Raw genomic sequence first — 16714 nt, forward strand, 5'->3', positions numbered from 1 at the left:
GAAATGTTGTCCTTCCTCCATAAAAACATTAAAAATTTTTCACAGCCACCACTTCAAACTACATGGAGTGAGTATTCCTCTACAGAAAACCGTTATATTTTTAATTCCCATTTAAAAACTTACCAATGAGGCTAAAATGGACCCTCCAATCCAAGAGCTAAATCTGCGTTCCACTGTGGTGTTATTTGCAATTAATTTCAGACGCATGCTCTAGCAAGAGAAGGGAAAAACAAAAAAGCTTAAATGCATGTCCATGATGATATTAATGACTTTTAAAAAATAAAGTATTTAATAGCATGCATTACTATACAATGCAAAGTATTTCATAAGGTTCTTTGGTTACAAAGTTTAATGTTTGTTGAGATCAGATATACTTACAGGTGGTGTTTTCTGAGAAAGCTCTCTGTTTAGTCGATCTGTAAAACCTTGTATAAGTGTATTTCCACCAGTTACTATTACACTACCATAAAGTCCCTAATAAAAAATGCAAGATAAAGCAATATATATGATTTTTTTGGGCTTGGCAGAGTCACAATATTTAAAATACGTTTCACAGACAAAACAGTGGGCTTTGCATTCAGTAAAAATGTACAATTTTTTTTTTTTTTTTTTTATACTATGCTGCATGTTTTTGCTAATGTACTTACTGGTCGGATATCAATGTCACACATTCCCACGCTGGTGGTTACAACATGTCCAACACCGAGCATGGTATTTCCTGACAGACCCTGGAATGCAAACCCAGATCAAAGCTTCTTTGTTATGGTAATGGGGACATTGGCATAAGGACAACCTTTCTAAGAGTTCAATTCTTATAACAAGTAATACCTTCACATTTGAAGGATCAAATAAGCCTTCAGGGATTTTCAGCCTTTCTGCTCCAAAATCACAGTTATAACCATTTGGTAGCTCATAATGAACAGTGGGCATTTGTGCTGCAACTCTTTTATATATAAAAAAAAAAAAAAAGTATTAACATGTTAAAGACAAACACAAGTCTGAGGAAAGACTTTAAGAAACTATTTACCATATTCACATTTAATCACAGACATGAAACTCCCTACTATTAAAATGGATTTTAAGCTTATTTCAAAATATAATCTTCACTCTTTTCTCATTTTCAAGTAATGTGGCATTTATCTTGACCACATAAGTTTCCTCTATTATTTTATATAGAAGAAAAACACAAAAAATAATAATAATGAGACTACTAATTTAATAAAACGATTTTAGCCAGCCACAACCCAAATGCATTCTTCATTTGAGAAATAGAATTTTCTGCATTTGCCAAAAAAAAAAAAGCAACCATAAACAATTTAACACATCAGGCATCTCATCTAACAGAAATTACTGTTCAACAGGGTAAACCAAATCAAATTTTTTTTTGGTTAGAATTCAATGCGTAACTATTTTTCTTTACCCTTTTTAATTTGAGACACCTAAGAAATCAACATTACACTGCTTAATATCAAATACAGTAGATAACTGCAAGGACATTAATTTGATAGGTAATGATGCCATGTACTTACTGTTCATCATAGGGAGAATCCGACACTTGAAGAACTGAAGCTTGGAAATCCTGAATTACATTCTAAATAAATAGACACAGAATGATTTTTTGGTAACACTGAAGTGAAATTGTTTTAGAAAATCATAACCTAAGATACTTGGTATATAATTTTCAGAGTGTCATCAGTTATTCTTCTAAAGCAGTATACACCTTATTCTCTGCAAGGAAGATAATTTTCTTTAGATTTAGAGTTTGTACTTTTGCTTTGACTATGGAAACAAATAACTAAGAAAACCCCAGCAGAAATATCCATACTATTGGGGATCGGCAAAAAAAAATCTGCAATAGTTGAAAGGTGATCGTACCCAAGAATACTTTGACCAGTAATCTATACTTCAACGAGAGTTTGAATGCGATGAATCACCTGTTCATCTGCTTCAGTCTACTGAAGGTTAAGGCACTGAAGTTAAACAATTAGCCAAAGTTGACTTGTTTTTCACCACAAAATTAAAACATCTAAACAAGGACAGGAATTAAGATGACATCTGGAAATGTTTTCTGTACCTTCAGAAGTACTTGAATGTAGAATTTCAGCTTTTGATGCTGATAAGATATTAGCAAAGCTGAGCAGATGTCTTTGGTTGGTGTTGGGGTTTCTAACTTGTATATACTACAAGTTACTGGAGTATTGTATTTAAAGCATCTTTACCCAAATGAAGCAAACCTACTGTCAAAACAAATGTCTCTTTAAATGTCTCAATACCAAGGGATCTTTCACGACTTAAAACGTTATATAAAGCCGGTCTAGGATGGCTGGAATCATTGAATAAGCAGCTGAAACAGCACCTCAGTTTGAAAGTGCTCCTACATTGGCACCATATTTTGAGTGAATGCTGCACCAATGGATTTGTCTAATCATTTGTGTACAGTTGAGCTTCACTCACGTCTTTTGAAGTACATACACTAACAACCTAGAAATAAAAATAGTAAATATTGGAACTCCACACCCCACTCTGTTTCAGCTCTTTTCAAAACTTCATCTGTAATGCAAAAGGACCACGTAAAAAAGACAAGGCAGCAATTGCCATATATACTGACGTTTAAGTTCTCCCACGCATAAGTCAGGGCTTGATTTTACTGTATAATTTCTGGTATTTTATAATGTCGGTCATAAGTCAAATGCGGAAAACTCACACTATTGGTCCAAGAGGTTATGATATGCTGAGAGAGTAACAATGGAGCACACTGCCTTTCTTTTCTATGTATTGTGCCTAGCTGACCACACGGTAATACCCAAACTATTCTGAAGCAACCTTTGCTCTGTTTTGTGCATCTCACACCCTCATACACCTTTATCGTAAGAGCATCCCTTATCACAATGGAGCATTCGATCAGAAAAAAAAAATCAAGCTGGTTTTAAATTAAAAGTCATTGAAGTGGCAAAAAAAATTTGTAACCGCGCTGCTGCAACAAAATTCAATGTGTCTGTGAAACTGGTGCGAGACTGGAGGAGGCAAAAAGATGAAGAAAAAAAAAAAAAAGTTATTTTTTCGAATGGGCGTACAAGTCGGGGTCTGATTTTATGATCGATTTTTTGGGTTTCAAGACCCAACTTATACGCGAGTATATACGATACGTTTAATTTTTTAGATAACTTGTTAAAGGTCTGCTTCAATAAAATGCATAAATATATAAAAATGTATAATATTTTGAAAAAGATGCAGGAACTGTGGAAAACATTCATTTTAACAATTTCTCCCAGCTAATTTAAGAGATGACCATATTAACATCTTGTTTGATGCTATTGGACTGCAAAAATTGAAAAGCTCTTCAAATTAATTGGTAACTATAATTCATAGATATTTAAAATGTTCTGAGACAAATCACAGCAAAGCGATCAAGTTTTGTTTGATCTGTAAGACTAATCAGTGGGACCAACTGTTATAGAAAAACTACAGTATAGACACATGGAATAAGTTACCATGTACTGTGGTGGAAAGGAGGACTCTGGGAACATTCAAAACTTGATGTTGTTTTGAAGGAATTGGGTGAATAGGATTAGCCTGCTTTTTGGGCTAAATGGCTGGTTCTAATTTGCAGTTTTTCTAATGATTATATACAGCGGACAATTTCTGTATTTCTACGTTGCACTCTATTTCTAATACATGACCAAAACTACTCCAAATGTCCACAAAGCCAGAAGATTATTACACCTAGTAAAATAGCATTAACTAAGACATTCATTTTTTTCTCTTTTTGACCAAGCATATACAGCTAAATTCCGTTACAACAAACTGCCAGAGACCTAAAAAAATATTTCGTTGTAATAAAAATTTCATAGTAATGAGATTCTGTATTTGTCACTATAGTGCTTTCTTTAACTTGCGCCCAGGCGTTTGCAATCATTTCAATAGCTTCTTTTGCGTTAATTTTAATCTCCTGTCTACAAGTTATGCTGACGAGAATTTTTCTCAGCATTTCCTTGTGATGATACACTTTCAGGGTGCGAATTGATGCCCAAACCCAATAGCTGAAATTCTGCTGTGCAATTGGGTGGGAGGAATTCAACGCGAACATTAGCTAAATGCGGAAGCATGTTGTGGGCAGCACAGATATCAATCAGAAGCCGAATCATCCTTTTCTTCATATTGTGAGGTTTCTGAACTCTTTTAGGGTCCCCCCACTCCCCACCCAACGGGAATGACATGCTCAAATGCGTCCCAAAGCGCAATTGCCACGTCTGTGGAAGATTATTTGTCATTTGCTGGGACTGGGCAACAGCAGGCTCACAGCGCTGCAGTGAAGCACCACAGAAGCAAATCATAAAATATAGGAGTCTCGCGATAAGTCCCTGTCCTGCACCCCAAAACACGAGGCTGAGTCTCAGTACTTTAGCAAAACCAGCTTTACTCAGCTTGAAAACAGGAACAGCACAGTTATTTATTGTAGCGTGATCTGCCACTCTCCTACCACAGACACAGCAGTCAGGCAGGGTTGTGGCCAGGTTAGTGGCCAAGCAATACTGTTCCCTGCATTTACAATCCTTGTATCACCCATCGAGATCTTTTCTGTTTGCTTCGGTGAAGAGCCACAGCAGAGCTGTGAGCCTGCGATTACCCCGGCAACAGATAAACAGTCTTCCACAGACGCGATGATCGCACTTCGGGATGCTCTTCAGCATGTTGTCCAGTTGGGGGACGTCCCAAAAGAGTTTAGAAACATCACATTTTTTTGAATAAGTGCCACATTAATAGGAATGTTTCTTGAACGAGCATCACTGAACCACATAAAAACTGTTTTTTCGACATCTTCAAATGCAGCAGTTCGCATACGTTTGCAACCCGACATTTTTCTTCTTTTTTTTGCTTGGTCTTTTAAGAAAGTTGACAGTGTCAATGGCAAAATTCTGAATTCACTGGCAACATCTTTTTTCTTTTTGCTGCAATTGAGCGCTGCAAAAAAAGTTTTTCTGTTTTTTTACCAAATATGAACTGTTATTTTTTCGTGTCTGCTGTTTCTATAAGAGGGTGACAACGAGTTAAATTCCAGTGGATGTTTTTCAAATGTTGATAAGCAATAAGAAAAAGGTATCACTGAAAACCACCAAAAACAAAAACAGCAAAAAATAAATAAATAAATAAATAAATAAATAAAACAGTACGAGGAAAGTTTGAAGAAAAAAAACAGAAAAAAAGACAGTGTTTCTGTTTGGGGATCGTTGTACACAACTGAGTTGCGACCACAGAACTAACTGCTATGTGGATGAATAATTCAGGCATTTCAAGGTCTTTGGGCACTTCGTTGTAATGAAAGTATCTGCTGAATGTATTTCGTAGTAACAAGATTTCTAGGGACTCATGTCATATGGGGAAACTGTTGGGACCATAAAAATACTTCGCTGTAATGAAAATTTCATTCTAAAAGATATTCGTTGTAACTGAATTTTACCTGTACTTTTAATTTTACTAAGAAATAACAGTTTACTTGCATTACACATGTAGTTATGCCACGTCCTTGTGATTTGAGGTAGTTTTTCTTTTTTCTTCCAGCTGGCGGAGGCTCCTTCACGCACAGGTTCCTACAAAAATCCAATGTTAACTGGTATGTTTACTGGTATTTTGTTAGCTTAAACAAATTTTCACTGTACAATATAGGAATGAAAACAGATTTACTCCATACAAAAAGGTACAAATGACTCTTAAATTTAAAACAGAAAACTTTTACAAAAGGCATAACTAAGTCTTCAAGTGCATACAGGAAGAGGCCATTATTAGAATTCTAGTCTTTGGCAAGACACATTACACAAACAAACCACCCATTGTCCTAGCCTACACTTTGAGGTACAAAAGAAATCCACATATCGGGGTACCTCCCTTCTAAAATTGTGCTTTGCAGTTGGTTTTAGTAAAGAAAACCCATATACTGTACATATCAGACGAGTAGTTCAAATCTACTTTGACATTCAGGATTAAAATCTAGCAGTGATTCATGGATATGTACAGTGTATCCGGAAAGTACTCACTTTTTCCACATTTTGTTATGTTACAGCCTTATTCCAAAATGGATTAAATTCATTTTTTTCCTCAGAATTCTACACACAACACCCCATAATGACAACGTGAAAAAAGTTTACTTGAGGTTTTTGCAAATTTATTAAAAATAAAAAAACTGAGAAATCCCATGTACATAAGTATTCACAGCCTTTGCTCAATACTTTGTCGATGCACCTTTGGCAGCAATTACAGCCTCAAGTCTTTTTGAATATGATGCCACAAACTTGGCACACCTATCCTTGGCCAGTTTCGCCCATTCCTCTTTGCTCAAGCTCCATCAGGTTGGATGGGAAGCGTCAGTGCACAGCCATTTTAAGATCTCTCCAGAGATGTTCAATCGGATTCAAGTCTGGGCTCTGGCTGGGCCACTCAAGGACATTCACAGAGTTGTCCTGAAGCCACTCCTTTGATATCTTGGCTGTGTGCTTAGGCTCGTTGTCCTGCTGAAAGATTAACCGTCGCTACAGTCTGAGGTCAAGAGCGCTCTGGAACAGGTTTTCATCCAGGATGTCTCTGTACATTGCTGCAGTCATCTTTCCCTTTATCCTGACTAGTCTCCCAGTCCCTGCAGATGAAAAACATCCCCACAGCATGATGCTGCAACCACCATGCTTCACTGTAGGGATGGCATTGGCCTGGTGATGAGTGGTGCTTCGTTTCCTCCAAACGTGACGCCTGGCATTCACACCAAAGAGTTCAATCTTTGTCTCATCAGACCAGAGAATTTTCTTTCTCATGGTCTGATAGTCCTTCAGGTGCATTTTGGCAAACTCCAGGCGGGCTGCCATGTGCCTTTTACTAAGGTGTGGCTTCCATCTGGCCACTCTACCATACAGGCCTGATTGGTGGATTGCTGCAGAGATGGTTGTCCTTCTGGAAGGTTCTCCTCTCTCCACAGAGGACCTCTGGAGCTCTGACAGAGTGACCATCGGGTTCTTGGTCACCTCCCTGACTAAGGCCCTTCTCCCCCAATCGCTCAGTTTAGATGGCCGGCCAGCTCTAGGAAGAGTCCTGGTGGTTTTGAACTTCTTCCACTTACGGATGATGGAGGCCACTGTGCTCATTGGGACCTTCAAAGCAGCAGAAATTTTTCTGTAACCTTCCCCAGATTTGTGCCTTGAGACAATCCTGTCTCGGAGGTCTACAGACAATTCCTTTGACTTCATGTTTGGTTTGTGCTCTGACATGAACTGTCAACTGTGGGACCTTATATAGACAGGTGTGTGCCTGTCCAAATCATGTCCAATCAACTGAATTTACCACAGGTGGACTCCAATTAAGCTGCAGAAACATCTCAAGGATGATCAGGGGAAACAGGATGCACCTGAGCTCAATTTTGAGCTTCATGGCAAAGGCTGTGAATACTTATGTACATGTGCTTTCTCAATTTTTATTTTTAATAAATTTGCAAAAATCTCAAGTAAACTTTTTTCACGTTGTCATTATGGGGTGTTGTGTGTAGAATTCTGAGGAAAAAAATGAATGTAATCCATTTTGGAATAAGGCTGTAACATAAAATGTGGAAAAGGTGATGCGCTGTGAATACTTTCCGGATGCACTGTACGCAGCTGTAAACTGTGGTGCCCGGCGGGCGTCCATGCCCGGCCGGGATGCCCAGGAGGAGTGGAGGAGGGCTTGTGCCTCCTCCAGGACACAAGGGGGCATCCTCCCTGGTGGCTTTGGGGACCACGGGTACGGAGCTTGGAAGCTCAACCCTGTAGGGGCCCATGGTCACCGCCAGGGGGCGCCCCAATGCCTTGGGAATGTTGGCCCTCAGTACTTCCGCCACACCGGGAAGTACTGGGGGTAAGAGACTTGAAGACACCCGGTGGACTTCCGGCTTCACCATGGGAGCTTCCGCCACAAAGGGGTGTGGCTATGAGCCCTCAGGACCCACCTGGAGTCCTTCCGGGGGGAATAAAAGGGGCCGCATCCCTCCAGTCAGGAGCAAGAGTCGGGAGGAGGAAGACGAAGCTTGGTGGAGAGGAGTGGAGGCGGACCAGAGACTGAGAAAGGCATTGTGTTGTGGCCAGGACTTAAAGGGGTGATTGGTGCTTCGGCACTGGGTATGTGCACTTCTATTGTAAATAAACACGTGTGTGGTAAAACCATCATGTCTGCCTGTCTGTGTCCGGGCTGTTCCCCACAAAACGTATGGTACATAACCAATGGAAACAATGTAAAGTTAATATTATCTAAACAGTACAAGGAAACCCATGACTATGAGAGTAGGTAAACATCACCAGTATTCCCAAATCCTAAACACTTCCAAAGTTAACTAGTTATACAATACTACACAATAAGGGAAAACATGCTAAATTTTCCTCAGACAGATCAAATTATTTGTCCCAAGGGGAAATTCTACTTAACAGAATCTCAGGAAATATAAGAAACACCAAAAAAAGTAGAAAAAATATCTGGTTTGGCTAATAAGTGAGCAGTCACATTGAGGCATAAAAAGGTGTAGTGCTGTAGGAATGGCTGTTATATTAAATGCCACCTTTTCCATAAACTGTACTTGAAGCCAACATAAACTATACAGCAATGACCTTCAGTTGCAATGGTACTGACAACACAGAAACTAGCATTTTAAACCAGAGCTCCACAGCACAAGGTCAATACTTACAAAGGCAAAGATCATCAACCAAATCTTACCTTTGATGCAATCATGTATGGAGGAACAATTTCAACACCTAGCTCCTGAAACAGCTCTCTACACTGCATGCTGATAAAATCTCCAGCCAGAGGTGACTTGACAATACCTGAAAGGAAAGCATACTTTATTTTCTAATGCAACTGTATATAAAATGTTTCACAAAGTAATAGCATCCAGCTTCAGCCTTACAAACCTACTGAATTGTTGCCAGACATCCATATTACTAACCGAAGGTTGTAAACCGGATATGGGCGCAGGGTGCATCGAGGCGCACGCACTGCCGCACTGCAACAAGCCCGCCCATAGCTAACGACACAGCCACAGAAACGAGAAGGTTGTACACCGGATGTCACGCGCACTGCCGCACTGCAACGAGCCTGCCACCTGTAAACTAGACTTGCTCTATTCCACTGTGCCAGTAATGTTGATCACACAGCGGTCATTAAGTTTGGCTCCCTCCCCAGAGTCCAGAGTCAAACGCATCGGCGTCCCGCCCAAACAACACAACCTGTGAGATACACTTGCTCTAATCCACTGTGACAGTAATATAGATCACACGACGGTCACAGACTCTAACCCAGCGGCTTCCCAGACTCAGTGGCTGGCACACGAACACCACAACCTGTAAACTGAACTTGCTGTGCTCCACTCTGCCAGCCGGTGTCAGCACAGGCAACGGAATCACGTCTCCACAAAACGAGACCGCTTTACTACAGATACAGTGGGTACGGAAAGTATTCAGACCCCCTTCAATTTTTCACTCTTTGTTATATTGCAGCCATTTGCTAAAATCATTTAAATTAATTTTTTTCCTCATTAATGTACACACAGCACCCCATATTGACAGACAAAAAAAAAAGAATTTTTGAAATTGTTGCAGATTTATTAAAAAAGAAAAACTGAAATATCAAATGGTCCTAAGTATTCAGACCCTTTGCTTGACACTCATATATTTAACTCAGGTGCTTTCCATTTCTTCTGATCATCCTTGAGATCACCTTCACTTGAGTCCAGCTGTGTTTGATTATACTGATTGGACTTGATTAGGAAAGCCACACACCTGTCTATATAAGACCTTACAGCTCACAATGCAGGTCAGAGCAAATGAGAATCATGAGGTCAAAGGAACTGCCTGAAGAGCTCAGAGACAGAAATGTGGCAAGGCAGAGATCTGGCCAAGGTAACAGAAAAATTTCTGCTGCACTTAAGGTTCCCAAGAGCCTCCATAATCCTTAAATGGAAGTCGTCTGGGATGACCAGAACCCTTCCTAGAGCTGGCCGTCCGGCCAAGCTGAGCCACCGGGGGAGAAGAGCCTTGGTGAGAGAGGTAAAGAAGAACCCAAAGATCACTTTGGCTGAGCTCCAGAGATGCAGTCAGGAGATGGGAGAAAGTTGTAGAAAGTCAACCATCACTGCAGCCCTCCACCAGTCAGGTCTTTATGGCAGAGTGGCCTGTCGGAAGCCTCTCCTTAGTGCAAGACACATGACAGCCCGCATGGAGTTTGCTAAAAGACACCTGAAGGACTCTGAGATGGTGAGAAATAAGATTCTCTGGTCTGATGAGACCAAGATATAACTTTTTGGCCTTAATTCTAAGCGGTATGTGTGGAGACAACCAGGCACTGCTCATCACTTGTCCAATACAGTCCCCACAGTGAAGCATGGCGGTGGCAGCATCATGCTGTGGGGGTGTTTTTCAGCTGCAGGGACAGGACAACTGGTTGCAATCGAGGCAAAGATGAATGCGACCAAGTACAGGGATATCCTGGACAAAAAACCTTCTCCAGAGTGCTAAGGACCTCAGACTGGGCCGAAGGTTTACCTTCCAACAAGACAATGACCCTAAGCACACAGCTAAAATAACGAAGGAGTCGCTTCACAACAACTCTGTGACTGTTCTTGAATGGCCCAGCCAGAGCCCTGACTTAAACCCAATTGCGCATCTCTGGAGAGACCTAAAAATGGCTGTCCACCAACGTTTACCATCCAACCTGACAGAACTGGAGAGGATCTGCAAGGAGGAATGGCAGAGGATCCCCAAATCCAGGTGTGAAAAACTTGTTGCATCTTTCCCAAGAAGACTCATGGCTGTATTAGCTCAAAAGGGTGCTTCTACTAAATACTGAGTAAAGGGTCTGAATACTTAGGACCATGTGATATTTCAGTTTTTCTTTTTTAATAAATCTGCAACAATTTCAAAAATTCTTTTTTTTGTCTGTCAATATGGGGTTGCTGTGTGTACGTTAATGAGGAAAAAAATTAATTTAAATGATTTTAGCAAATGGCTGCAATATAACAAAGAGTGAAAAATTGAAGGGGGTCTGAATACTTTCCGTACCCACTGTATGCTTATGTAATTAAATGACATTTCCCCAAACGCATCCACCTTCCATGATATGTCATCCATCCAGATATCGGACGGAACAGAAACTGATTGCCATTCTTGGATTTCCGATTCGCTGGCGAATCGCGGGCTTACTGGTATGAAGGGAAATTACAGTAACATTAGATCAATTTTTGAGGTGTATCACAGCTACCATATCCTTTCCAAAAATATATCTTGGAAAGTGTGACTTCAAATGTTCAATGTAAAACACAATAGTTGATGGAACTGCACACCTCTAACCTGTTAACACTAGAATCCCTGAAGCCTATGAAAAAACTCAATCCCGGCCCACATTAAATCCCTTCACACTTCTCCATCAGCATCTTTTGTTTTGTAAATGTGTCCATCAGCACAAGCAGCAAGCAGCCTGCTGTCCCATTCCCTGCCTTGATGGAGCTCAACTTGGGCAAAACGTTCTCCCAGCTCAAGCCAAGGCTCCTTTTCTGCATGTGAGGTGAGGTGCCTGGAGTTGTATAGGGTGAATACAATATATTACTATATGGAATACATGCATTTCATGTGTGTTCCGTGTCTACAACGATCTGGGTAAGTGTAGGATGAAAGGAAATGCGAGAAATGCTGAACACCTACCTAAAGCAGAAACTTTTTCCATGTTATACTAATAATAACGTGAAGTGTATAATGTTAATGAAGACCTTTGTCCAAATATCAAATAAATCCATGAGCTTTTATTCAAGAATATAACCAAAGGAAAAAAAAAAAAAAGCATTCAATTTACATGTGGCTGTCAATGAGTTAAAAACTCAAGCTCAAATGTCAATCGACAGGGAGTTTACATGTATTCTTGAATGGTGCAGAGGTAAGAGCTGTTGCCTTATAATCCAAAGGTCCTGGGTTCAAGACTGGGCACTCTGCGTTTTGAGTAGTGAGCTGCTATTATTAATTTTAATTATTTTTTCTACAATATAATAAAAACATACAATTGATACGAGTCTGTAAACGCCCGGTGTAAATTTTGCCTACTTGTAAAAGTTAGTACCTGTTTTTTTATTATTCAGTTTTATTCTCAAAGCGATGTTCACATGGTACAACAAACTTGCCTCTCCCTCTTTGAGTTGATGGCATTTATCTCCAATTTTTTTCACAACAGCAGCGCTGTGGCTGATGCCTGTTCAGAACTGTTTGTTGTACCGGCAATCAAAGATACAATGTACCGTGACTGCTATCAGACTGGACAAAGGCAGGGCCGTAGCAACAGAAAGCTTCTTCACAGTGCTTTGCTGGCTAATAGACTTCTGCATTGCAACGCAACTCTGCTTGGCACCATAAGTAAAATGGGACTTCCACCTGCAGCTAGTCACTTTAATATGCAAGCAATTCGCCATGCTAGTGTTTAGATCTGGCATCGCCGTGCTGACGTTGTATGTGCCCAAACTTTACACTGGCTGTTACAGACTGAAATCAAAGGCTTCTTTAAGTCATTATTAGTATAACATGGAAAACGTTTCTGCTTTATGTATATGTTCAGCATTTCTTGCATTTCCTTTCATCCTACACTTACAGTATTATTATTTGGGATACAGTAATCCCTCCTCCAAGGTGAAAAGGTGAAAATCCACGAAGTAGAAACCATATGTTTATATGGTTATTTTTATATTGTCATGCTTGGGTCACAGATTTGCACAGAAACACAGGAAGTTGTAAAGAGACAGGAACTTTATTCAAACACTGCAAACAAACATTTGCCTCTTTTTCAAAAGTTTAAACTGTGCTCCATGACAAGACAGAGATGACAGTTCCGTCTCACAATTAAAAGAATGCAAACATATCTTCCTCTTCAAAGGACTGCGCATCAGGAGCAGATAATGTCAGAGAGATAGAGAAAAGCAAACAAATCAATAGGGCTGTTTGGCTTTTAAGTATTCGAATCACCGCGGCACAAAGCTGTTGAAGGTGGCAGCTCACACCCCCTCCGTCAGGAGCAGAGAAAAAGAGAGAGAGACAGATAAAAGCAAACAAATCAAAAATCAATACGTGCCCTTCGTGCTTTTAAGTATGCGAAGCACCGTGCAGCATGTCGCTTCACGAAGCAGCTGCACAGAAGGAAGCAAAGTGAAGATAATCTTTCAGCATTTTTAGACGAGCGTCCGTATCGTCTAGGTGTGCGAACAGCCCCCCTGCTCAATCCCCCTACGTCAGGATCAGAGAATGTCAGCGCAAGAGAGAGAGAGAAAAGTAAGTTGGGTAGCTTCTCAGCCATCTGCTAATAGCGTCCCTTGTATGAAATCAACTGGGCAAACCAACTGAGGAAGCATGTACCAGAAATTAAAAGACCCATTGTCCGCAGAAATCCGCGAACCAGCAAAAAATCCGCGATATATATTTAAATATGCTTACATATAAAATCCGCGATAGAGTGATGCCGCAAAAGGCGAAGCGCGATATAGCAAGGGATTACTGTACATGCATTTCATGTATATTCCACGTCTACAAAGATCTGAGTATTATTTACCCTATATAACTCCAGGCACCTCACCTCACACGCAGATAAGGAGCCTTGGCTTGAGCTCCATCAAGGCGGGGAATGGGACAGCAGGCTGCTTGGACTGATCAACACATTTACAAAACAAGATGCTGATGGAGAGGTGTGAAGGGATTTAAGGTGGGCCGGGATTAAAAGTTTTTTCGTAGGATTCATGGATTCTAGTGTTAAAAACCTGTAAAGGAAGACTACTGTCTTGCTTTCTTGATGAAATGCCAAAGGCAGCAATTCAATGACACAAAACAAGAACACCACAACTTAATTCATAAAACTCAGTAGTGACGGATGTAGCTAATATATTTTGCAGTATGGGAAAACAGCAATTTCCAAATTACACAATCTATGTCCATGTTTTCTTAAATTTTCAAGCAGTAAATTCTCTTAATTAAAAAAATTCTGTTAAAGAGAACCAAATTATTAATCCATTACCAAAAGTCACATTGAAAAAGCTTTGAAACACTGGTAACCAACCCAATGCAAGTGCTTTCTGAAAATGAATATTTTAGAAATGGCTAACTTTACCTTTATTATAACAGAAAAGAATATTCACTTACTAGCAAATCAGTTGGGGAGATTTTTTTATTATCTTTTATTGAGTTTATTAACGGCATGTAATGGAAATACAATCAAGTCAAACTTAAAACTAAATTCAATGCAACCACCACCCATGAGAAAGAGAGGAAGGCTAACAACCAGAGTAAAACATTGAGATTAGTAAAGAGGGAAAGGAGTTCTTTTCCCCAATTTAAATGCTTATTTTAAAATGTTATTGATTAGTTCCTGCCAGGTTTTAAAAAAGTTTTGAACAGATCCTCTAAGTGAGAATTAGATTTTTTCCAATTTCAAATAGTATACAACATCAGTTATCCAATGGAAGGTGGAAGGTGGGCTAGGATTTGTCCAGTTGAGCAAGATTAAGTCTATGTGCAAATAGTGAAGTAAAGAATTAGTTTGTTTGTCCTTTTCCAGTTTAAGACCATCTGGGATTACACCGAACACAGCTGTTAATGGATTAGGAGTGATTGTGAAACCAAGGCTGTCTGATAAGCATTTAAAACTTTTTGTCCAGAATGATGTTAATTTGGTCCATACCCAAAAGATGTGGCCTAGTGAGGCTGGAGCTCAACTGCAACGTTTGCAGGTTGGATCATGCCCTGGAAACATTTTGGACAATTTTAAACGAGATAGATGTGCTCGATAAAAGATTTTAAGTTGAATAATTGTATGATTTGCGCATATGGAGCTAGAGTGAATTCTGTGTCTGGCTGCCTTCCACTCCTTTTCTGAAATAGTCTGTAAGAGATCCTTTTCCCCACTATACTCAAGGATCTTTAAAACGAAGGGACTTTAAAATGGTTTTATATATTATAGAAATACTGTCCACGTCTTCAAGGATATCAATATTTCTTCTGGAATAGAAATAGGTGGGAGTGGAGGAAAATTGGGCAGATTTCGTTTAACAAAGTTTCGAATTTGACGATAGTGGAAAATTTGTGTTGATGGAAAGATAGAAATTGGAAAGTAATTGTTTCTAGGATCCAAAGACATTATTTATATACAAATATCTAAATGATTTAATCCCATACATTTTCCAAACATTCAAAATTGCAAGTCTGAGAGGGTGGAAAAAGGTGCATCATCATGTAGAGCTGCCACAGATAAAACATTCTCTAACTTGAAGTGCTTCCTACATTGGTTCAATATTCTGAGTGAATGAAGGACAATTGGGTTGTTAGTATATTGATGATACCTTGTATTTATTTACTGATGTACAAAGCAAGGAATATAAAGTACTGCAGGATTTCATTTCTATTGCAGGCAAAGCTAGTGTGTGTTCATCTACAGGTGCTGGTCATTTTCCAACAGGACCTGGCACCTGCACACAGTGCCAAAGCTACCAGTACCTGGTTTAAGGACCATGGTATCCCTGTTCTTGATTGGCCAGCAAACTTGCCTGACCTTAACCCCATAGAAAATCTATGGGGTATTGTGAAGAGGAAGATGCAATACGCCAGACCCAACAATTCAGAAGAGCTGAAGACCACTATCAGAGCAACATGGGCTCTCATAACACCTGAGCTGTGCCACAGACTGATCGACTCCATGCCACGCCACATTGCTGCAGTAATCCAAGCCAGAGGAGCCCCAACTAAATATTGAGTGCTGTACATGCTCATACTTTTCATGTTCATACCTTTCAGTTGGCCAACATTTCTAAAAATCCTTTTTTTGCATTGGTCTTAATTGATATTCTAATTCTTGACACAAGGAGTGCGACAGCTGAAACCCATGTCTTGCACACATCTGTGCGTGGTGGTTCTTGAAGCACTGACTCCAGCTGCAGTCCACTCTTTGTGAATCTCCCCCACATTTTTGAATGGGTTTTGTTTCACAATCCTCTCCAGGGTGCGGTTATACCTATTGCTTGTACACTTTTTTTCTACCACATCTTGTCCTTCCCTTCGCCTCTCTATTAATGTGCTTGGACACAGAGCTCTGTGAACAGCCAGCCTCTTTAGCAATGACCTTTTGTGTCTTGCCCTCCTTGTGCAAGGTGTCAATGGTCGTCTTTTGGACAACTGTCAAGTCAGCAGTCTTCCCCATGATTGTGTAGCCTACAGAACTAGACTGAGAGACCATTTAAAGGCTTTTGCAGGTGTTTTGAGTTAATTAGCTGAATAGAGTATGGCACCAGGTGTCTTCAATATTGAACCTTTTCACAATATTCTAATTTTCCCAGATACTGAATTTGGGACTTTCATTAGTTGTCAGTTATAATCATCAACATTAAAAGAAATAAACATTTGAAATACATCAGTCTGAGTGTAATGAATGAATCTAATATACAACTTTCACTTTTTGAATGGAATTACTGAAATAAATCAACTTTGTCATGATATTCTAATTTTATGACCAGCACCTGTATTTGTGTCACTGTCCAGGTTTTTATAGCTTGTATATCTGCCACCCTGTAATAAAACTGAAAATTAGATAGATCCATGCCACCTTCTGATTTAGGTTGCTGTAGGGTCACCCTTTGGATTCGCGGATGTTTCAAATTCCAAATAAGTTATAATTGAGTCTAATTTCTTAATTTGTTAATGTT

General features: G+C 39.7%; 1 protein-coding gene across 1 annotated transcript in view; it reads right to left on the minus strand.

Moving 5' to 3' along the window:
* Positions 1-16714, minus strand: part of actl6a (actin-like 6A) — a 62637-nt gene that overhangs the window by 1382 nt on the left and 44541 nt on the right. Inside the window, exons 7-13 of the mRNA XM_028794579.2 lie at positions 8719-8825; positions 5499-5588; positions 1530-1591; positions 829-943; positions 648-728; positions 379-474; positions 124-210 (exon numbers count right to left, since the gene is read on the minus strand). Coding sequence (XP_028650412.1) covers positions 124-210; positions 379-474; positions 648-728; positions 829-943; positions 1530-1591; positions 5499-5588; positions 8719-8825 — 638 coding nt within the window. The remainder of the gene's footprint in view (positions 1-123; positions 211-378; positions 475-647; positions 729-828; positions 944-1529; positions 1592-5498; positions 5589-8718; positions 8826-16714) is intronic.

This window comes from Erpetoichthys calabaricus, chromosome 2, assembly GCF_900747795.2.
Source record: "Erpetoichthys calabaricus chromosome 2, fErpCal1.3, whole genome shotgun sequence".
NCBI classification, from domain to species: Eukaryota; Metazoa; Chordata; class Cladistia; order Polypteriformes; family Polypteridae; genus Erpetoichthys; species Erpetoichthys calabaricus.